This window comes from Mobula hypostoma, chromosome 22 (genome assembly GCF_963921235.1).
Source record: "Mobula hypostoma chromosome 22, sMobHyp1.1, whole genome shotgun sequence".
Lineage (NCBI taxonomy): Eukaryota > Metazoa > Chordata > Chondrichthyes > Myliobatiformes > Myliobatidae > Mobula > Mobula hypostoma.
Genome location: NC_086118.1, coordinates 1667548 through 1691856, shown reverse-complemented (window position 1 = coordinate 1691856; position 24309 = coordinate 1667548). Strand labels below are relative to the sequence as shown.

The 24309-nt window shown below is 45.6% G+C and overlaps 1 protein-coding gene across 1 annotated transcript in view; it reads right to left on the bottom strand.

The window, feature by feature from the left end:
• Positions 1–24309, bottom strand: part of LOC134336574 (glutamate receptor ionotropic, NMDA 2C-like) — a 118949-nt gene that overhangs the window by 48440 nt on the left and 46200 nt on the right. The window contains exons 5-6 of the mRNA XM_063030860.1: positions 19459–19670; positions 16045–16204 (exon numbers count right to left, since the gene is read on the bottom strand). Of these exons, the coding sequence (XP_062886930.1) occupies positions 16045–16204; positions 19459–19670 (372 nt within the window). The remainder of the gene's footprint in view (positions 1–16044; positions 16205–19458; positions 19671–24309) is intronic.

Sequence of the window (24309 nt, the reverse complement as noted above, 5' to 3'; positions counted from 1 at the left end):
GACAAGAAGGATGGGAAACGGCAGCAGTCGATCAGGTAATGCTGGTCCTGCTAATAAAGGAACTTTGAGAGTAAGTAAGAAGATGGAGAGGAACATCAAGAAGGTAAGAGAGCACCGGAAATTAATTGGGAACGCCCTGGTACCACCCGGATTGCTGGCCAATTTAGTAAAATGTGAAACAGGGGATGATCGATACGGGGTAACCTGTATGGGTGGTCGCAAGGAGATTGATCCAATCGCAGCACATTAAACTTGCGTAAGGTAAGGGATTGGAAAGAGACTGTGGAAATGGGAGATGGGGATCTGAATTGGGATACGGATTATATGATCCGCTGTTTTAATAAATGGGAAGAGGTAGCCAAGAGACACCAGCCCCCTAAGAAAGATTAAGGAGCAGGTAAGAAAAATCCCCCAGACTCCCAATGGCCCCTGGGACGGTATCCCAGGTCGGCCCCGGGACGGTATCCCAGGTCGGCCCCAAGCGCTCCCCGGGGGGGGACACAGAGGAATTGATACAGATGACCACTGACTATGGGCAAAGCCAGATGCAGAGACAGCCAGGCCCCTGCCCCTGCCCCCTCCCTATGAAGATGTGGCCGTGACAGTTCCTGGAGGTGCTAGGGCTGCTGGAGATGAGACCGAAGTGAGCAGCACCACAGGTGCTGTGGGAGGCCGCGCGACTCAACCGCAAACACGGGGACGAAGAGAGAAAGAAGGAAAGGAGGGGCCAAACCAAACAATCCAGGCCCCAAAAATCATGATGGGTGACGTCCCTGTTTTAAAACCCTGGACCCCAACTGAAGTACATACCGTGGTCACGAAGGCACCTGCCCCCCTTGAAAACCAAACACCTTCCACAATTGGTTGGTCCAGATGTGTACTATATATTCGCCCCTCCCCAGGGGATGTGCAGATGCTATTAAAATGTGCCTATGGGTCCTCCTTGCCTTCCCTAAAGGAGACTTTTGTGATACCCCTGAGGGAAGGGGGATACTGGAGACAGGATGACAAGGTGCCCGGTAATGAGACGACAACACACTGGTTGGAGAACGGAGGGAAAAATGCTATAATGGGGGGAGCACGAAAACATAGCAATACAAGGGAGGTGACACAGTGCTTGCAGAAGAAGGGTGAACCAATTCCAGGTTTCATAGCAAGGTTTAAGCAGAAGTGGGAAGAGAGTGCAGGGATACCCTTATAGGGGAACGACCTCTTGGCGATCCAGACCTTGTTGAACTACATGTGGCAGTAGCAAACCCAAGTACATAAATTACGGGATCTGAACTGGCAAAATCAAACGTGGGTGCAGACAATGACGGCTTTGTACAATATTGATCGGGAGGGACTCCTTTCTCAGAAAACAGACGAGAGAGGGAAAATGCCAGTAGGCTAATACTTCCAAGGCAAAGGATGCTCACTTCAGGGATGAGGGCAGGAAAGGGGAGGGAATTCGGGGTTCTGAAGAAATCTCCTGAACCCCCAAGCAACCAACACTATAGTTGTGGTGAGAAGGGGTACTGGGCCCATGATTGCCCAGTTATATGCCCGAAATTGTGGGGAAAAGGGCCTTTGGGACTGGAACTGTCTGTTCTCCCTTTGCCATCCCTCTCCCCGGGCTTCAGAGGATCAACAGTCGCCCACTTCCTCTTTTACTCATCCCTTATCTCAGCAACCGGGGTGCTGCGGAGAACCAGTGGTGCAACAGCAGCTATCAGACCATCCAGAAGTATGACAGAAGAGTCCATGATGGTTGTAAAAACAGGAGATAATGAGGTGGCTTGTCTGATTGATGCCAGCACTACTCTGTCTTCTGTGCCCCCTCCGCAGACGTGCAAGCTAATGGACAACTGATTGACACCACCCTCTGTGCCCCTCCGCAGACGTGCAAGCTAACGGACAGCTGATTGGCACCACCCTGTGCCCCCTCCGCAGACGTGCAAGCTGACGGACAGCTGATTGGCACCACCCTGTGCCCCCTCCGCAGACGTGCAAGCTAATGGACAACTGATTGACACCACCCTCTGTGCCCCTCCACAGACGTGCCAGTTAATGGACAGTTGATTGGCACCACCCTCTGTGCCCCCTCCGCAGACGTGAAAGCTAACGGACAGTTGATTGGCACCACCTTCTGTGCCCCTCTGCAGACGTGCAAGCTAACGGACAGCTGATTGGCACCACCCTGTGCCCCCTCCGCAGACGTGCAAGCTAACGGACAGCTGATTGGCACCACCTTCTGTGCCCCTCTGCAGACGTGCAAGCTAACGGACAGCTGATTGGCACCACCCTGTGCCCCCTCTGCAGACGTGCAAGCTAACGGACAGCTGATTGGCACCACCTTCTGTGCCCCTCCGCAGACGTGCAAGCTAACGGACAGTTGATTGGCACCACTGGGGTAGCCGGTGTCCTGATGACAGACCCCCTTTCGGCACCCACCTTGCTAACAATAGATAACATGGATGTTACTGATACCTTTATAATTTCTAAAACAAGCCCCCTCCGCTTGTTAGACAGACAGACTCCTTGTACTGTCGACCTGATGGCATTTACATGCATCTCCCACAAACTCGGGTGCCCCAGATGTTAAAGCTCACTGGAAGAGTGGATGATTGTCCTGATACTCCAGTACTGTACTGCTGGCAACAGGACTGCAACCCTTATTCCCTGCTCATGCAACAACTACGCACAGCCCTGGGGAATCCCTCTGACTTGCAAGGACAGTATTTGCAATACCTCCTCGAAACCAGCCAGGAAAACAAGGGGCTTCACTGCACCACCTTATACGAGCAGGGCACAGATCCCACCCATGATGAGCAGGCAGTCCCCTACATTGGGAGCACGGAGACCTTGAGAACCGGGCCCCTTCTGTTCTTGGGCCCCGAAGGGCTGGGAGTCGCAGTAAAACTAAACAACCAGCAATGAAACCGATGGAAAGCAGAGGGGCTCTCTCACAGGGGACCCGCAGACCCCCACCAGACCAAAGCACATTGGACCTACGGTGCACCATTTATCACAAATATCGCGCCCAGCTCATACAATATCTGCTCTAACCCCGGGCGCAACTATGCTCCCCATCGAGTTGTTTGACAGGCAGTCAGGAAGGATTACCGTAAGACCTATAATGTGAAAGGCATTATTCCAGCAGCAGGGCCCGCCCGAGCCAGGGCCCCCGCTTTACCCGAAAGCTCTCGCCAGCTTTAACACCGGACTGTGGACCGAACACGAGAACCATGTCGGTATGGGGTGCACAGCACCAGAACATCGGGTGACCCTTATGAAGGGATCCCGCCTGCCCTGTGTGAAACAATATGGCCTGATAGCTCAGGCAGAGTAATACAGTCTCTCCTGCAAGAGGGGGTGCTGGTTAAGACACAAAGTCCCTGCAACACCCCCATCCTTCCAATTCCAAAACCAGGAAGGGAGAACGAATTTGTGCAGGACCTAAGAGCAATAAATAAGATTGTTATGCCCATTGCCCCACTGGTCCCCGATACCAACATCATCCTCACTTCTACATCCGCCTCCGCCAGTACCTTCACCGCCATAGACTTATGTTCGGCGTTTTTCTCTATACCTCTACACGCTGACAGCCAGTATCTTTTCGCTTTCACCTACAATACCAGCAGTATACTTGGATCCGATTGCCGCAGGGATACACGGAAAGCCCAGCATGCGGCAGCCAGAAAGCATGACCTGGACGAGTAACCCTTGTCAATCACCCTTATCCAATACACTGACGATATCCCGATAGCTTCAGACACCGGCCCTCACTGCCTAGCTGATACAATTAGGGTGTTACATCATCTGGCTGAGAGGGGACACCGGGTTTCAGTGTTGCCAGGACACATTGCAGTATCTCACGTTCAAGCTGATGGAGGGAATGAGAGGACTAGAAAAAGTCCGTATTTTGGCTGTCCGGCACATCCCATTACCAAAGACAAAGAAGGAAATTCTTTCCTTCCTGGGAATGGTTGGGTGGATACCGGAGTATAGAGAAATGGATGCTGTACTCCAGACAGCCACCCTGCAGAATCAGCCAGCAACAGTGTGGCGGACTGACGAGAGGGATCGGGCATTCACAGCCCTAAAAGATGCCCTTTGTGAGGCACCAGCCCTGAGCCTACCTGACTAAGAGAAGCCGTTCCTGCGGTATGTTAATGAGAAGCAAGGATTTGCTACCAGAGTGCTTTGCCAAAAATACGGGGGATGGCAAGCAACCAGTGGCCTATTACTCCATCCGCCTCACCTGCTGTCGTAAAGGGAATGCCCTCCTGCCTGTGAGCAGTGGCAGCCCGAGCAGTGATCGTCAGAAAATCCATCCCCATAGTGCCTGATCACCCTTGCACTGTGTGGTACCCCATGCCGTGACCATGCTCCTCAATTCCGCTGCCACCCAGCGTTTCTCCCCATGAAGTTATAGAGGCTTACGCTCTGCCAAACGCAATGTCCGCACTGGCAGCAGAACATCTCGGCCTCATTCGGGCACGTATATTGGCCTCGGGCAAGACTGCAAACGTTTACACTGATTTCCGTTATGCCTTTGGAGTAGCCCATGATTTTGGGCAGCTCTGGAAGAACAGAGGATTCATTACCTCTTCCAGAAAACCTATTAAACATTCAGTTGGTTATTAACTTGTTAGAGGCCATCCAGTTGCCGCAGGCCCTAGCCATAATTAAATGTGAGGCACATACCTCGGCAGGAGACGAGGTTTCCAAAGGGATACAACAGCGAAGCAGTTGGTGCTCCAGCAGCTGTCGATATTGCAGGTCCCCCGGGTGGAAACAGGGGAGGGAGAGCTCAGTATCGACAGACTGCAGCAAGCCCAAGATCTTGCCACACCGCAGGAAAAGTGTGTGTGGACAAAAGCTGCTTGCAGCCCACGAGCGGGCTTACGGTGCCACCCTGGTAGGCCTGTTGTTTGTCCCCCACAGCTTGTTTTTGCCCCTGGCTCGCCTGGCCCATGGGCAAAGGAGCGATGCAGCATGCGATTAGTGAGCAATGGTATGCCTCTGGGATGACTGTCACAATCGAAAGCGTAACATGGACATGCTTGATATGTAAGCAAAACAATAAAGGGAAGACTCTGGCAAAGTACGATCATTTGCCCCAGCCAGAAATGCCATTTGAAAACTTGCAGATAGACTTTGTGCATATGCCAGTAGAGAAAGGTTACAAGTATATATTGGTGGTAATAGATATGTTCTCTCGGTGGGTGCAGGCATACCTAACCAGGATGCTAGGACAATAGTGAATGCCCAAATGAAGGAAATCAGACCGAGATTTGGGATTCCATCGTGCATTCATTGTGATAGGGGGACTCATTTTACCAACAGATTAGTACAAGGGCTGAAAGACACCCTGGGACTTCAGTGGAAGTTACACATCCCCTATCAACCCCAATCCTTGGGAATGGTGGAAATAAAAAATGCACCAGGCAAAGTGTGTCAGCAAAATGACCTTAAATGGCTCGAGGCTTTGCCTCTGGTAATGTATGCTTTGCGAAACCGGAAGAATCGGAGTACAGAGCTCACCTCACATGAAATATTGATGAGTAGACCAATAACAACAGGGCTGAAGCCCCCCATGACACCGGAGAGAGTAGCTTTGATCTGGAATGATGAAAAAACCCAAAAATATGCACAAACAGTGTGTCAGGAGGTGGAAAAGCTACATGGCCAAGTGAGGGACGCCCAAATTCCCCTGACCAAAGGAAACGTGCACCCCTTCAGACAAGGGGATCGGATATATGTTGGAAATATGATAAAAGATCCTTTCTCTCCGAGGTGGAAAGGACCCTCTCAAGTCCGATTGATCATTCGGACCGCAGTGGAGGTAGGAGGAAGACCCGACTGGATAGACGCCACTCGGTGCAAACAGCACTACAAAAAAGGAGAGGAACTTGAGTAAATAGCACCTGTTCTGCTGCCGAGTAGAGTGAAAGGAACCACCCATCACCAATCTTGCAGACCACATAAAGAAATCAGTGACTTAAATAAAACAGGTGGGCACGGAGTTCCACATCTATAAACACAAAATACTCTGCAGATGCTGGGGTCAAAGCAACACTCACAACAAGCTGGAGGAACTCAACAGGTCGGGCAGCATCCGTGGAAAAGATTGGTCAACGTTTCGGGCCAGAACCCTTCGTCAGGACTGAAGAGGGAAGGGGCAGAGGCCCTATAAAGAAGGTGGGGGGAGGCTGGGAAGGAGAAGGCTGGTAGGTTCCAGGTGAAAAACCAGTAAGGGGAAAGATAAAGGGGCGGGGGAGGGGAAGCAGGGAGGGGATCGGCGGGAAAGGTGAAGAAGGAATAGGGGAAAACACAATGGGTAGTAGAAGGAGGCGGAACCATGAGGGAGGTGATAGGCAGCTGGGGGAGGGGGCAGAGTGAAATAGGGATAGGGGGAGGGAGGGGGAGGGAATTACTGGAAGTTGGAGAATTCTCTGTTCATACCAAGGGGCTGGAGACTACCTAGACGGTATATGAGGTGTTGCTCCTCCAACCTGAGTTTAGCCTCCTCATGGCAGCAGAGGAGGCCATGTATGGACATATCTGAATGGGAATGGGAAGCAGAGTTGAAGTGGATGGCTACTGGGAGATCCTGTCTGTTGTGGCGAACAGAGTGGAGGTGCTCGGCGAAGCGGTCCCCCAATCTGCGTCGGGTTTCACCGATGTAGAGGAGGCCGCACCGGGAGCACCGGATGCAATAGATGACCCCAACAGATTCGCAAGTGAAGTGTTGTCTCACCTGGAAGGACTGTTTGGGGCCCTGAATGGTGGCAAGAGAGGAGGTGTAGGGACAGGTGTAGATCGTTGACTGATCGTTTCCACGGATGCTGCCCGACCTGCTGAGTTCCTCCAGCGTGTTGTAACTGTTCCACAACTGTAACCCACCTGGGGGTGAATGGTGGCTGCTTGGAAGTTGGTGGGGGCCGCTGGTACATTATGGGATAATACTTGTAATGGTGGTAGTTTGTACCTCTGTGCCCTACTACCCTCCGGAGGAGAGGACCCGATGACTCTAGCCCTCATGTATGTACGAAGACCAGCTGGAAGGACTGGAACCTCTAGGGAAGGGGAGGAGGAAAAGGATGGTAGTGATAGCTATGCTGAGGAGGAATGTCTGAAAATGCGCCTCTTTCCTGAGGGTTACGAGGTCCCCTACCCGGAGCTAGACTCAATGAGAGAATATGAATGTGAGTAGGGTAAACGATACGAGTGTTGATCTAGAAGATCAACAAGGAGGGATTTGTGGAGGAAAAGGGCTAATAAGCTACGTGACTTGGGTCAAGCAGACTGCAAAGCAAAAAGCATTGTGTGCAAATGGAAGAATGTTACATGCTAACTCCTGTGAGATAAGGTACGAGTCTAATCTGCTGCAACCCTAGAAATAAGAACTAATGTGCTGAGTTTGCAAGATAGTTTAACTTGTAACTGCTCCTTTCTCAAGTTTTTTTTTAAGTGAAGAGTAACATATTGTTAGAGTGGTAATATTTCTATACAATGATTGGATATATTATAATAAGTGTTGTTACTAGGTTGAACTGTACAAAAGGACACTGTTGTAACAGGAGAGTAGAACCGGGTGCTGGTGGAGACCAGCCCTCTCTCTCTTCTTGGTACCAAGTAGATTAAAGGTCCCGAAACGAGACTCAGGAGTCGAGCATCCTTTTCACCTGACTAATGTCTGAATACTTCCTTATTGATTGGCCTGGAGTGAGTCTCCATCTGCTTGTGGATTTTTAAATCACTGCACCTCTGACATCTCTGCTTTCTGCTTCCCGCTTCCATCCTCTCTCACTTCCCTTCTTCTTTTAGAAAAGTTAACAGCTCCCCTTCTGGCCAAGCTTTTGATCACCTCAGTGACACTGCTTCTGATACTCACAAGGCCCCGAGGATGGCAAACGGAAGTTAGTCATTTTAAATTCATGACAACGGGGGGTGTTGCCTTTTCCCAGCTCACGGATTCTATCCTACAATCTTCTTTCACCACCCTCGCTTTGCCATAGTTCACATCATCTGAAAACATTTGAATTATATTCGCTGCACCAGAATCTGGTAGCCCATGAAAATATGAGAGATGGATCTGTATCCTCCTGTGCAGGATATCTCACAGACCTGCAAATCTCTCACCCGTCATCTGGAGTAGTTCCTGTCACTGAGTCAGTTTTGTGTCCGCACTGCCAACTTTCCATTAATTCCCTACATGCCCATTATCGCAATAAAGCCTTGCCATTGCCAGCTTATTGAATGCCTTCCAAGAACTCAAATATACATCCACTTCACTACCCTGACCAACCTTCACCAATTCATCCTATTAGATTAGATTATTGTCATTTAGAAATGCATGTATTAAAATTGTATTAGTCAAATACAATTTGCCATTAACCAATCCATGATCAGTTTTCTTGATCAATTTGTGCATTTCCATCACAGGTAAAGGCCTCCCAACCATTGAACTCATCTACATGATAGAGAGTCTAAGCAAAGCAGCATCCATCATCAGGGACCCCCACCACCCAGGACATGCTCTCTTACTGCCGTACAGGAGCCTCAGAACACACACCACCAGGTTCAGGAACAGTTATTACCCCTTAACTATCAGGCTCTTAAACCAAAGGGGATAGATAACTTCACTTGCTCTATCATTGGAATGTTCTCACAACCTATGGATTCACTTTCAAGGCCTCTTCATCTCACATTCTCAATATTTATTGCTTATTTATTTATTATGATAATATTTATTTAAATAAAAAATATAAAATAAGTGAAAGTCATCATGGTTTCTGTAAAGAAAAATCTTGCCTGACAAATCTGTTGGAGTTCTTCGAGGAAGTAACAAGCAGAGTGGACAAGGGAGAGGCAGTGGATGTCATTTACTTGGATTTTCAGGAGTTTGACAAGGTGCCACACAAGAGGCTGCTTAACAAGATAAAATCCTATGGTGTTACAGGAACAATACTGGCATGGATAGAAAAATGGCTGACAGGCAGGAGGCAGCAAGTAGGAATAAAAGGGGCTTTTTCTGGTTAGCTGCCGGTGACTAGTGATGTTCCTCAGGGATCAGTATTGGGACTGCTACTTGTCACATTGTTTGACAATGATTTAGATGATGGAATTGATGGCTTTGTGGCAAAGTTTGCAGATGATATGAAGATAAGTGGATGTGTAGGCAGTGCTGCGGAAGCAATATGATTGCAGCAGGATTTAGACAAGTTGGAAGAATGGGCAAAAAAGTGGCAGATGGAATTCAGTGTTGGGAAATGCATTGTTGTAAAAGGAACAATAGTGTGGACTATTGTCTAAACGGAGAGAAGGTTCAAACATCAGAGGTGCAGAGGGACTTAGGAGTCCTCATGCAAGACTCCCAGAAGGTTAATTTACAGGTTGATTCTGTGGTAAAGAAGGCAAATGCAACATTGGCATTTATTTCAAGGGGAATAGAATATAAAAGCAAGGAGATAATTTAAATATAAGGAGATAATATAAAAGCAAGGAGATAATTTATAAGGCACCAGTCAAGCTGCACTTGGAATATTGTCAACAGTTTTGGGCCCCATATCTCAGAAAAGATAAATTGTCATTGGAGAGAGTCCAGAGGAGGTTCACTAGGATGATTCCGGGAGTGAAGGGGGTTAACATATGAGGAGGGTTTGGCAGCTTTGGGCCTGTACTCACTAGAACTTTGAAGAATGCATGGGGATGTCATTGAAACCTACCAAATCTTGAAGGGACTAGATAGGATGGATGTGGAGTGGATGTTTCCAATGGTGGGGGTATCTAGAACTAGAGGGCACAGCCTCAAAATTATGGGGCAACCCTTTAGAACAGAAGAAAGGAGAAATTTTTTTTACCCAATCAGTAGTAAATCTGTGGAATGCTCTGTCACAGACTGCGGTGGAGGCCAAGTCCGTGTGTAAATTTAAGGCAGAATTTGATCATTTCCTGATCGGTCAGGGCATCAAAGGATATGGCGAGAAGGCAGGTGTATGAGGTTGAGTGGGATCTGGATCTGGGATCAGCCACGATGGAATGGTGAAGCAGACTTGATGGGCTGAATTCTGCTCCTATGTCTTTTGGTCTTATGGTTTTTTGTTGTATTCTGCACTGTGGTTGCGTGTCCTAGTTGGGCAGTCTTTCATTGATTCTGTTATTGTCACTATTCTATAGATTTATTGAGTATGCCCACAAGAAAATGAATCTCAATGTTGTATGAGGTGACATATGTGTAATTTGATAATAAAAAATTACTTTCAACTTTTCCAAATAAGTTTATTTTTCACCAATATTGATTTCCAGTCATTTCCCCACCAACAGTGTTGGAATAATTAGCCATCAATTTCTTGGTTTATCTCTACATTTATCCACTGTGAGAGGTTTTTTATTTTATAAGCAAGTATGATCAGCATGTGTTTTGCATCTTGTGGTTTGATTTTAGCTGAGATAGTGTGTATGGTCTAAGCATTAGGCTCTCCATTAACCCCACCTCAAAGAGTGCATTCTGCCACTGCCTCGCTTTCTGGCCTCAGGCCCACACTCGTCGTGAGCCCTCAATCCTGCACTCCCTGTGAAGGTGGACTGGAAATGAAATGAGTTCTCACACAAACAGCTCCAGGATACAGTAACTTCCAGAATAGTGGTCATTCTAGAAGTCAATAGCACCCCATACATGAGGAATGACGTATTGTATCCTCTCACTAGAGTTCACCTTACTCCTTTCCCTCTTTGAAGATAATGTGAAAATACATTTCACAGACAAGCATAGTCATTACAGATTCAGTCTAAAGCTGGCTTCTGTAATCAGAACGATAGCAGAGCACTCCTCTGAAATGAGCTTGTCCCTGATACTGACTAATTTGTAATCTCCAGATATGACATACTCCCGATTTCTGGCTCTTGAACAGTAAATGACTATATATCATGATCTTAAATCAATCCATCACTATAATTACTTCAATCTCTTTAGGTAGATCATCATTTCAGACACGATTTCTTTCTGATTCTGACTTAGGCTGCTTAATAGGATTTTCAGAAGGCCTTTGACAAGGTTCCGGATATGAGGCTGCTAAACTAGAGCCCATGGTATTACAGGAAAGATACTAGCCTAGATAAAAGATTGGCTGACTAGCAGGAGGCAAAGAGTGGGAGACTCTCTTCTGGTTGGCTGCAAGAGACAGGAGTTGATGTTGGGACTGCTGTTTTTCACGTTATATGTCAATCATTTGAATGACAGAATTGATGGCTTTGAGGCTAAGTTTGTGGATAATATAACGATAAGTGGAAGGGCAGATACTGTTCAGGAAGCAGAGAGTCTACAAATGATTTAAGTAGATTAAGAAAATGGACAAAGAAGTGGCAGATGGGATACAGTGTAGGGAAGTGCATGGTTATGCACTTTGTTAGAAAGGATAGAAGCGTAGACTATTTTCTAGACAGGAAGCAAATTCAGAAAGTAAAGGTCTAAGGAACCTGTGTCTTGGTCCCTAAGGGTTAACTTGCAGGTTGAGCTGGTGGTAAGGAAGGTAAATGCAATTCATTTTGAGAGGTCTAGAATATAAAAGCAAAGACATAACCCTGAGGCTTTACAAGACACTGATAAGGCCTCCAGGTAAGGAGCAAAGTGAGCAGTTCTGGGCCCTTCATCTAAAAAATGGTTTCAGAGGTACGGTTAATGTCAGAGAACTGTGTACAATACACATCCTGAAATGCTTTTTCTTCGCAACCATCCACGAAAACAGAGGAATGCCCCAAAGAATGAAGGACAGTTAAATGTTAGAACCCCTATGTTCCCCACCCCGCTCCCCTCCCGCAACTAAGTGGCAGCGAGCAACAATCCCCCTTCCCCCCCACCGGCAAAAAAAAGCATCAGCACACATCACCAGGCACTCAAGCGAAGGCAAAGCAACAGCAAAGACACAGACTTGTAGTTACCCCAAAGACTTCACGATTCACCCGCTATTCAACATGCCACAGGATGTGCTGGCGATGGAGAGGATCCAGAGGAGGTTCATGAGAACGATTCCAGGAATGAAAGGGTTAAAGAACAGGGAGTATTTAATGAATTGGGCTTGTACTCACTGGAGTTGAGTAAAATGAGGGGGAATCACATTGAAACCTATCGAATACTGAAAGGCCCAGATAGACCGGGCATGCTGCAGATGTTTCCTATAGTGGGGGAGGCTAGGACCAGACAGCACAGCCTCAGAGTTCAGGGATGTCCCTTTAGAACATAGGGGAAGAGGAATTTCTTTCGCCAGAGGGTGATGAATCTGTGAGAATCTATGTGGAGGTCAACTCATTGGGTATATTTAAAGAGGAGTTTGATAGGTTCTTGATTGGTAAGAGTGTGAAAGGTTACCATAAGATACAAGAGCAGAATTAGGCCATTTGGCCATTTCATCATGGCTGATCCATTTTGTTCTGAGCCCCAATCTCCTGCCTTCTTCCCATGACCCTTCATGCCCTGACTGTTCAAGAATCTATTAGCCTCTGCTTTAAATATACATAGGGGAGGCCTCAGCTGCCTGTAGCAACACATTCTACAGATTCGCCACCCTCTGGCTGACGAAACTCTTCCTCATCTCCATTCTAAATGGACACCCCTCTATCCTGAGTATTTGTCCACTGGTCTTAGACAGTCCCACCATAGGAAACATCCTCTCCACATCCACTCATAGTCATAGTCATAGTCATAGTCATACTTAATTGATCCCGGGGGAAATTGGTTTTCGTTACAGTTGCACCATAAATAATAAATAGTAATAGAACCATAAATAGTTAAATAGTACTATGTAAATTATGCCAGTAAATTATGAAATAAGTCCAGGACCAGCCTATTGGCTCAGGGTGTCTGACCCTCCAAGGGAGGAGTTGTAAAGTTTGATGGCCACAGGCAGGAATGACTTCCTATGACGCTCTGTGCTGCATCTCGGTGGAATGAGTCTCCGGCTGAATGTACTCCTGTGCCCACCCAATACATTATGTAGTGGATGGGAGCCATTGTCCAAGATGGCATGCAACTTGGACAGCATCCTCTTTTCAGACACCACTGTCAGAGAGTCCAGTTCCATCCCCACAACATCACTGGCCTTACAAATGAGTTTGTTGATTCTGTCGGTGTCTGCTACCCTCAGCCTGCTGCCCCAGCACACAACAGCAAATGTGATAGCACTGGCCACCACAGACTCGTAGAATATCCTCAGCATCGTCCAACAGATGTTAAAGGACCTCAGCCTCCTCAGGAAACAGAGACGGCTCTGACCCTTCTTGTAGACAGCCTCAGAGTTCTTTGACCAGTCCAGTTTATTGTCAATTCGTATCCCCAGGTATTTGTAATCCTCCACCATGTCCACACTGACCCCCTGTATGGAAACAGGGGTCACCGGTACCTTAGCTCTCCTCAGGTCTACCACCAGCTCCTTAGTCTTTTTCACATTAAGCTGCAGATAATTCTGCTCACACCATGTGACAAAGTTTCCTACCGTAGCCCTGTACTCAGCCTCATCTCCCTCGCTGATGCGTCCAACTAATGTAAGGCATTTCATCAAGGCCTTTCACCATTTGGTAGCTTTCAATGAGGTCACCCCTCATTCCTCTGAATTCCAGCCATCAAACGCTCTTCATATGACAAGCCATTTAATCCTGGAATTATTTTCATGAACCTCTTTTGAACCTTCTCCAGTTTCAGCATATCCTTTCTAAGATAAGGGACCCAAATCTGCTCACAATACTCCAAGTGAGGCCTCACCAATGTTTTATAAATTCTTAACATTACATCCTTGCTTTTATATTCTAGTTCTCTTGAAATGAATGCTAACATCGCGTTTGTCTTCCTTACCACAGATTCAACCTGCAAATTAACCTTTAGAGAATCCTGCACAAGGACTCCCAAATTCCTTTGTGCCTCAGATTTTTGTATTATCTCTCCATTTAGAAAATAGTCAATCCTTTCATTTCTTCTACCAAACTACATGACAGACACTATTCCATCTACCATTTCTTTGCCCATTCTCCTAATCTGTCCAAGTCCTTCTGTAGCCTCTCTATTTCCTCAAAACTACCTGCCCCTCCACCTATCTTTATATTGTTTTCAAACTTTGCAACAAAGTCATCAATTTCGTCATTCAAATCATTGACATATAACATAAAAAGAATCAGTCCCAACACAGACACCAGTATGGTGTATGAACACCAGTAGTCACCAGCAGCCAACCAGGAAAGGTTCCCTTCATTCCCACTCTTTGCCTCTTGCTAGAATATTTCTTGTAATCCGGTGGGCTCGTAGCTTGTTAAGCAGCCTCATGTGTGGCACCTCATGGGGCAAAGGCAGGAGCTGAGGTTGAGAGGGATAATAAATCAGCCATGATGGAATGGCAAACAAACTCAATAGGCTGAAAGGCCTAATTCTGCTTTTATGTCTCTATGGTCTTATGATGTTATGGTCCTATTGCCAGCTCGCCTACTTGCTCACTGCACTGATGACACTAAGTCTCTCAGTGGAAACTATTTTCTCTAGTTTGTTGTGTAAGAAGAGATTAAGTAGGCTGGTCTTACAAATTTCTAATGAGGCTTAACAGGCTAGGTGCTGGGATGATTGCTCTTGTCTGGGGCGTTTAGAACCTGGAGTCACAATCTTAAAATAACTCAGGTCGGACAGGCAGAAATTTCACGGTGACATTCTGAGTTGCTTGAGTAATCTCAGTGGCTGTTCCTGTAATATCTACATCTACAAGTTACAACATGAAATCAACTTCAACCAGAATATCAGATGATTTATGTGGTAATCTGAACAATCAGCATCTGCTCTCATTAATCAATCTTCGCTATTTATCACTGGTTACCCAGTGACCATCCATGAGTGAGAAACTCAAGACTCTGCCCGTTGTGGTATACTTGGCATCGTACCTCTCTCGACCTTTCCTAATAACCAAACTACTTGCCAAATGAATCTTTCCTGTAACAAAACATTGTATTGATCTGTTGGTCCACATCTCCAGTCTCTTTCTGTCAATCAAGACTGTAACCTTGAAACCCTAACGTCTCACAGCAACAGTTCCTTATGGGAAACTCATTCTCTCCACGCTGGTGCTAATTTCGAGACTGCAGCTCTGTCTGTTCACTTTACTGTCATGTTGGCTCACTTTGGTTACAAATAGCATTCCAGTTCTTTATAACAACGCGTGTTAGAGAATGAAGGCGGGTACATCTGTAACAATAACTGCTTACTTGCAGTTACACAATAATATGCTTACTCTCGACTTTCAGAGTTGTAACGTATTGTTCATTTTGTGACTAACACGGGACAGAATTCCCCCACATCCTTGGCTGCCACCTCCATGGAAATCACTAAACTGCATGCCAAACCAAATGTTCTGTGCCTAACAAGTTCAACTAAATCATTTGTTCTCTTACACAACACAGAATTTAACTATTTCAGGTAACCATTCCTTTTCGTTTCTTCCAAAGGTGTGTCTGTTCCCATCTGTTTCAACTAATTTCTTTAGTTCCTTCTGTCTCCAACTGGTGCTTTTTAAAAACGTGTAACATTGTTGATTTTGGTCCCTGATCCACCTCCTTCTCCATGACTTAAAAATGTGCTTCTCACTCTCGCCGTTCTGTAGAAAGATGTTTAGTTCTGTTTCTCTGCTCACAGATGCTGTCTGACCCGAGAATATCCAGTGTTCTGTTTCTAACATTTGCAGTTTTTTGCTCCAATTCCCTATGCGTGACGATTACATGACATGACATCATCATTCCAACCTTTCACAAGCCAGTGGATGAATCACATGCTGAACTGTGAGGAATTCCAAACACCACGATGATGGATTATTGGTGTTTTAATGTAATAGTTCCCTCACCCCGCACTACCTGGCTTCTTCAATTTAAGATACCCGAAGCTTCTCAACACCACAGTCCATATCTACTTCCTCCCCCCAGCATGTGCCATCCCACCTATCAGCTGCCAGGTGTATTTACTGGTTTCGTTAATGAATCATTGAAGAACAAACATGCAGTCAGTCAGCAGCTGTGAAGCTGCAGACTCGGTACCTCGCCAATCATTCCGTTCCACGTCCCATGCACAATCTTTCCATGCTTTCCATTGGTCACAAGGTAAAGGTCATAGGAAAACTTGATTGTTTTGGCGAGTTTCTTTAGTATATCAATGCAGAATCCCTTACAACACAACTTGGTATATCCATCAACAACACTGGAATATAAGCAGAGAGAGAAAGAGAGCACTGTAACACAAGTTAAAATGGAAATGTGCATGAGACTTTTTTGAGATCTGGAATATTATTGTCCATCTGCCCTTGTAGATATTAACATTTCTTAAACTGTTCCAGATTTTCTGGTAAAGGTGCAGTATACAGTGGCATGCAAAAGTTTGGGCGCCCCGCTTAAAATTTCTGTTACTGTGAATAGCTAAGCGAGTAAAAGATGAACTGATTTCAAAAAGGCATAAAGTTAAAGATGACACATTTCTTTAACCATATATATATATAAACATATAACCACTACAGCACGGGAACAGGCCATCTCGGCCCTTCTAGTCCGTACCAAACAATATTAATATTTTAAGCAAGAAAACTTATTTATTTCCATCTTTTATAGTTTCAAAATAACAAAAAAGGAAATGGGCCTGAAGCAAAAGTTTGGGCACCCTGCATGGTCAGTACTTAGTAACACCCCTTTGGCAAGTATCACAGCTTGTAAATGCTTTCTGTAGCCAGCTAAGAGTCTTTCAATTCTTGTTTGGGGGATTTTCGCCCATTCTTCCTTGCAAAAGGCTTCTAGTTCTGTGAGATTCGTGGGCCGTCTTGCATGCAGTGCTCTTTTGAGGTCTATCCACAGATTCTCGATGATGTTTAGGTCGGGGGACTGTGAGGGCCATGGCAAAACCTTCAGCTTGCGCCTCTTGAGGTAGTCCATTGTCGATTTTGAGGTGTGTTTATGATCTTTATCCTGTTGTAGAAGCCATCCTCTTTTCATCTTCAGATTTTTTACAGACAGTGTGATGTTTGCTTCCAGAATTTGCTGGTATTTAATTGAATTCATTCTTCTCTCTACCAGTAAATGTTCCCCGTGCCACTGGCTGCAACACAAGCCCAAAGCATGATCGATCCACCCCCGTGCTTAACAGTTGCAGAGGTGTTCTTTTCATGAAATTCTGCACCCTTTTTTCTCCAAACATACCTTTGCTCATTGCGGCCAAAAAGTTCTACTCAAAAGGTTCAAAGGAACATCTAAACAAGCCTGATGCATTTAAGGAAACAAGTCCTGTGGACTGATGAAGTTAAAATAGAACTGTGGCACGAGGGACCTTTACTGGTAGAGTTTAAATGTTCATCACTTCACCCTATTCTTGATACCTGCACCACTTATTGCCCTACCCTTCCCTCACTGTAACAGCAGCTTGTAATTTTTTAATGTAATTCATGTGTAAGTTCACCTGGATTCCATTCATATGCAATATATCTCCATGATAATAGTCGTTTTTTTGATTCCATGAGACCATTAGGCATAGGTGCAGAATTAAGTCATTTTGGTCCATCGAGTCTGCTCCACCATTCAATCATGACCGAATTGTTTTCACCCCTCCTAAGCCCCAATCCTCGTAACCTTAGTTGCTGTGTCCAATCAAGAACCTATCAAGCTCTGCATTAAATACCCCCAACAACCTGACCTCCACAGCTGCCTTGGCAACAAATCCCACAAATTCATCACCCGTTGGCTGAAGAAATTTCTCCGCATCTCTGTTTTAAATTGATGCCCCTCTATCTTGAGGCTGTGCCCTCTTGTCCTGGACTCCCTCACCATGGGAAACATTCCTTCCACATCTACTCTCTCTAGGTCTTTCAACATTTGAAAGGTTTCAATGAGATCCCCCCTCATACTTCTAAATTCCAGCGAGTGCAGACCCAGAGCTATCAAATGTACCTGTATGATACCCCTTTCATTCCCGGAATCATCCTTGTGAAAGTTCTCTAAGCCCCCTCCAATGCCAGCACATCTTTTCTTAGATGAGGAACCCAAAACGGTTCACACTACTCAAGGTGAGGCCTCACCTGTGCCTTATAAAGCCTCAGCATCACAGCCCTGCTCTTGTATTCTAGACCCCTTGAGAAGAATGCTAACATTGCATTTGCCTTCCTCACCACTGATTCAACCTGCAAGTTAACCTTTAGGGTTTTTGGCACAAGGACTCCCAAGTCTTTTGCGTCTCAGATTTTTGGATTTTCTCCCAATTTAGAAAACGTTTGCACATTTATTTCTTCTCCCAATGTGCATGACCATGCATTTTCCAACATTGTATTTCATTTGCCACTTTCTTGCCCATTCTCCTAATGTGTTCAAGTCCTTCTGCAGCCTACCTGTCCCTCCACCAATCTGTGTATCATCTGCGCACTTGGCAAGGAAGCCATCTATTTCTCCTACCAATCACACACAACATAGAGTTGTACAGCAAGGAAGTCGGCCCTAGGCCTGATTCATCCATGTTGTCCAAGCTGTTTTGCTGAGCTAGTTGCATTTGCCACCTTTTGCCCAGGTTGCTTTCTATGTACCTGTCCAGATATATTTAAACACTGTAATTGTACCCACACCTGCCACTCTCCCTGCCTGCTTATTTCATATACCACCACCCTCTATGTAAAAAAGTTACCCTTCAGTCTCCTTTCCCTGTGGCACACTGGTGGTCACAGACCCCAAAGCTGAAAAACCCTTCACTACACCCTGTAATATTGTACAGACCACCCTGGGTCCCATGTGATCTCACCTTCCGGATGAGCTTACTATGTGAGTACCACTCTCTAACTCCTTCCACCAAGCCACGTTTGTACCCAGACAGCTGGCTCCCCCTGGATCCCATCTGATCTCACCTTCCAGAGCAGAAGCCAATCCAGAGATGCTACTTCACTGGTTGAGTTCTTCCAACATTCCTATTTTTGTTTCATACCATCTTGCTGAGTTTATTTTCACGACAATTGTGGTAATGTGTTCAATTTGCCAGTATGAGAAAGGAAAAGGCGGCTTTAGCAATGGTACAGATAAGACTTATGAGCTTGGTGCCATCAATAGGAATTAGTTACATGGACAGACTGGAGAAGCTAGATTGCTCCAGAGCAGAGATAGTTGAGATGATTTGACAGATGTTGTTAAAAGTCATGCCAGTTTTAGATTAATTAAGAGAGAGAAGCTTTGATAATCTCAAACCACAGATATAAACTACTGGTAAGGGCATCAGCATTGACATGTGGAAATCCTTTTCTCAGAATGAATGAAGTGGAAACAGATTCAATAGAAGGCAATTACATAATGTTCAAAAAATAAGCCACACATCAAATGAGGCCCGCCTTGTTCTAATCATCTTTGATTTTATAGGAGAGCTGGATAAACCAGATTTCCAGCTGACGGAGAGGATGAGGATGCTAGCTTAGATGCCTCCCCAGGTATGGTCATTACCTGTCACTGAGGTTCACTTGCTTCCTGCAGGGAACTGTGTTCCGCACACATGCGCCATTTTCAGAATCCACTTCCTCAACAATCACAAAGGGTCTCTCCTCTAACGTGGCAACAGTTAGATGATCACTGTCGAGAACAGGCTCCTGGAATGCCGTGTATCTTGGCCACACTGGATATTTCATCCTTATCAGGCCATTTTTCCATCTCCCAACCTGTGCAGGGAACAGATTTCTGTCAGTTCCACCTCACAGAAGCAATTCACAACTGAACAAACTAAAACATTAAAGGAGATGCCAAGCATAGTTATTGACATTTTAATCAGTAATTTATTGGATAAAACCAGCAAAGCTTACTGAAGTTTAACAAATTTTCTGCCTTTGCTATGGATTTAGTACTACTATTGCAATTAATGTTCTTTGTCTCATGCAAGATGTGCAAATGCTGAAAATAAGCTTGCTGGGTTTTGAAGACTCTGAGAAAAACCTCCAAAAAGACAGCAGAAAAATGGAGCCAGTAAAGGAGAGGGACCATTCAAAAGCCATTCATTCCTTCTCTTCCCACTTCTTCATTCTCAACTCTGCATTCTTTTCTTCTCCAAATCTTTATCTACTTCCTATTTGACAACAAAAATATAATATTTTAGCCAATTCTACCTTCTTCATACAGAAAAATATTTTCCCTTTTATTTCCTATAGTTCACTCGCCAATCAACTTTTGCTACGAACAGTTTTAGAGTCGGTGCATCTTCGTTCACTCTGTCTCATACAGAGAAGGAGGAAAAATACACTCCAGTCGGACCTGAACTTGCCTTTGTTATTAGCCCTGATAGAAATTGTTAAAGTTCTGCCCGATAGTTGCTACCAGGATTTATCAGGAGCAAGAGAAAATCTGCAGATGCTGGAAATCCAAGCAACACACAAAATGCTGGAAGAACTCAGCAGGCCGGACAGCATCCAGTTTCCCTTACCATCTCCAACATGGGATCTGAATCAGGTTTCATATCTCGTGAAATCCATTGTTGTGTGGCGGCAGTACATTGCAATACATCGTAATAAAAAAGCTACAAATTACGATAAGATCACTAGTGCAAAAGGAGAACAGAACATAAAAGGAATAGTGGGATAGTGTTCATGGGTTCATTGTCCACTCAGAAATCTGATGGCAGAAGGGGAGAAGCTGTGCCTAAGAAGTTGAGTGTGTTCCTTCAGGCTCCTGTACTGATGGTAGCAATGAGAAGAGGAAATGTCCTGGGTCAGGGAGATGATGATTGCAGCCTTTCCGAGGCATCACCTTTTGAAGATGTCCTTGATGCTAGTGCCCATGAGCTAGCTGAATTTACAACTTTCTGCAGCTTTTCCTGATCCTGTGCAGTGGTTCCTCCATACCCCTCTACGTGCAACCAGTTAGAATGCTCTCCATAGTACATCTGCAGAAATTTGCTAGAGTCTTTAGTGACTTACTAATTCTCCGAATGAAATATAGCCACTGTTATGCCTTCCTTGTACAGGTCGACCTTCACTAATCCGACTACCTGTAATCCGGTTCCTTCGGTAATCTGGCACTGATTTCAAATTTTCTGCACAAGTGTAATTTCAAATTTCCCGAGCCACCGTACCAATCTGCTGCGCATTGCTTTGGCTGTGCTAAATCTGTTCACGTGTTGGCACGCTCTTGTAAGCACAGACAGGCGATTCCTGCTTGTTTTCCTGCATTTATTAATATCATTTGCGTGAGGCGCGGTTGCCTGGTACCCAGCCGTCTCACCCGCCAGCGGCAGGGGAGCTGGCGCGTGCTGGGTCAGTCCACCTTCTCACCCGCCTGCCGGCAGTCACGCAATGCCCCCCCAGTGTCGCCCAGCCAATGCTCCGTTCTCTTCTGCCTGTGACCTCAGATCAGACGTGGTAACCCACGGAATTTAAGCGTATTACTAAGCGGAGGAAAAGAAACTAACGAGAATTCCCTCAGTAACTGCGAGTGAAGAGGGAAGAGCCCAGTGCCGAATCCCCGGCCGCCTGGCAGTCGCGTGAAATGTGGCGTCTAGAAGACCTCCTTTCTCCGACTTCTGCTTCTGCTCACCCAGATGTGCTGCCACCAACATCAACAGTTTTCGAAGAAATCTGTTGTGCCAGTTTCAGCACCAGCTCCTGATGCTTCACTCATTTTTCAAGATGAAGATGTTGATGATCCTGACAACCTGACCCTTACAGACATGTAACTTTGACTGACGGTATATTAAATGTCTCACTCTAGAAGCGGAAGTGCACAACTGTTCTGTATAAGTTAATTCCTGTACATTCTGGCAGGAGGAGAAGATGGCGACGCAACACAGCTCGCAGCGGCCACTGCGGTGGTGATGTCTGTTATTTGTCAAGTAGGGTGTCGTGCACAATCCTGATTTGATGGAGACGGACGTGAGAACACAGAGGGACATCTGTGAAACTTCTGAAATGCCTGCTTCGCTACTGCTGCTACTGTGTGATCCAGAATCTCCGGAGGGGAAGGCCCCGAGTCCTGGGCTTTGCTTGTTGCTGGGCGGCCAGGGCAGGGTCGAAGCGTTCGGCAGAGATGGTGCTCGGAGAGGCTGTGTCTGAGGGGCTGGTCGGAGGCTCGAAGTTTTCGGACGGACTCAGAGTCCGCTGCAGTCAGGTGTTTCCAATGGTGCGGCATCGGCAACTTTGCGGCGCTTGGAGGTTCATGGCAGGGAGAGTTTCTCCCTTCTACCACCTGCGTGGGATGATGAGGCTATCGGGACTTTGAGACTTTTTTTTACCGTGCCCATGGTCTGCTCTTTATCAAATTATGGTATTGCTTTGCACTGTTGTAACTATATGTTATAATTATGTGGTTTTGTCAGTTTTAGTCTTGGTTTGCCCTGTGTTTCTGTGATATCATTCTGGAGGAACATTGTATCATTTTTTAATGCATGCATTTCTAAATGACAATAAACGAGGACTGAGTGTCCTCATAATCTAATCTAATCTAATTTACCTGTACCCTTTATTTTACCTGTGCCTGTACAGTATAATACTTCATTAAAATTTCACTTGCTACTCATTTAGTATTTCTGTTTCATTATTATCTAACTTGTACTGATTTACATGATATTTTAAAGGTATGATGAGGCGGTTAGCTATTGCTTAATGTGATCCTTCTGTAATTGCATCAATATAAGATGATGAGGGGCATTGATCGCGTGGATAGCCAGAGGCTTTTTCCCAGGGCTAAAATGGCTAACATGAGGGGGCATAGACTTAAGGTGCTTGGAAGTAGGTACAGAGGGGATGTCAGAGGTAAGTTTTTCACACAAAAGGTGGTGGGTACGTGTACACTGCAAAGGTGGTGGAAGTGGATACAATAGGTTCTTTGAAGAGATTCTTAGATAGGTACATGGAGTGTAGAAAAACAGAGGGCTGTGTGGTGGGGAAATCGGCCTTACTGACTTCGAGTGCAAGGTTGTTGTTCTGGCATTCCTCAACCAGATCTCACTTGTATCCATCTGAAATTCTGCCAACAAGTTGTGTCATCAGCATATCTACAGATGGAGTTCGAGCTGTGCCTAGCCACGCGCTCATGGGTCTAGAGAATAGAGCAGTGGGCTAAGCACACATCCCCGAGGTGCGCCAGTGTTGATTGTCGGCGAGGAGGAGATGTTACTTCCGATCCACACTGATGAGGAAGTTGAGGATCTAGTTGCAGAGAGGTATAAAGGCCCAGGTTTTGAACGTGAGAGAGTTTAATCCCTATCCTTGACATTCAATGGCATTGCTATTTGCAGGTCCTGCACCTTTAGCATCCTTGACCAGAAACACAACTGATCCAGCTGTATAAATTTGGCACAAGGAGAGTTCAGGGACTGGTCACCCAGTGGCAAATAACTCAGCTCCTGACACCCCAAAGCCTTGCGATGATCCGCCAGGCAAGTCGGGAACCTGATAAACACCTCTGCCTACTTTGATAAGTACAACTCCAATAACTCTCAAGATGCTCAGCACAATCCAAGACCACGCAAACCAACTCCTGGTTCACCATCCACCACCCTAAACATTGATTCTCTCCACCACCCGTGTAACCATTTTCAAAATGTACACACGAATTAAACATAATGCAATAGCAATGTTTGGATATGAGACAATATGAGTAAAGGGTAAGGGAGAATATTGAAGAATGCTGAAGTAGAATAACTCACAAGAACATCGAGCACTGTGACTAACTTGATTAGCATTTTGCAAAATTCAAGGTGACTTCCTTACTCTGACTCCTGATTCAACAGGAAAATAAATGCATACACCATTGGCATTTACAAGGAGAGGGAGCACATTCCGACAGTGAAAAATTAACCTCTTTGGTTCCTAAGCAGAATCAGTGCAGATTCTGTTTTATTGAAAAAGCTGGCAGCATTAATAGCATTTTAAATTCATAAGAGGTATAGAAAGCAATAGTTTTAAGAATTTAAAAATGTATCTGCAGGGCAGGCAGCAAATGACGCAGAACAATGATAAATTAAACTTCAGCTTCAGAAGCGTGAACTTAGCCGACTCAGGGTGCTTGCTGTTTTATGAATACATTAGCATACACAACGAGTGGTAATTTGCTTGGATCCTCAAGCCTGCTCTGCCGTTAAGTAAGATCGTGATTTGATTTGATTTGAAAACCTCATCTCCATGTTCCAACACATCTCTAGTAAGTTTCATCCCTTTCTTATCAAGAATATCTCTATCTCTACCTCATATAGAGCTTCTACCGGCTTTTCAGGAAAGCAGTTCCAAAAACTCCACAGTCACATTGAAAAATATTTCACCTTATCTGTCTTAAATGGATGAAGCCTTATATTCAAACAGGGCCCACTATTCC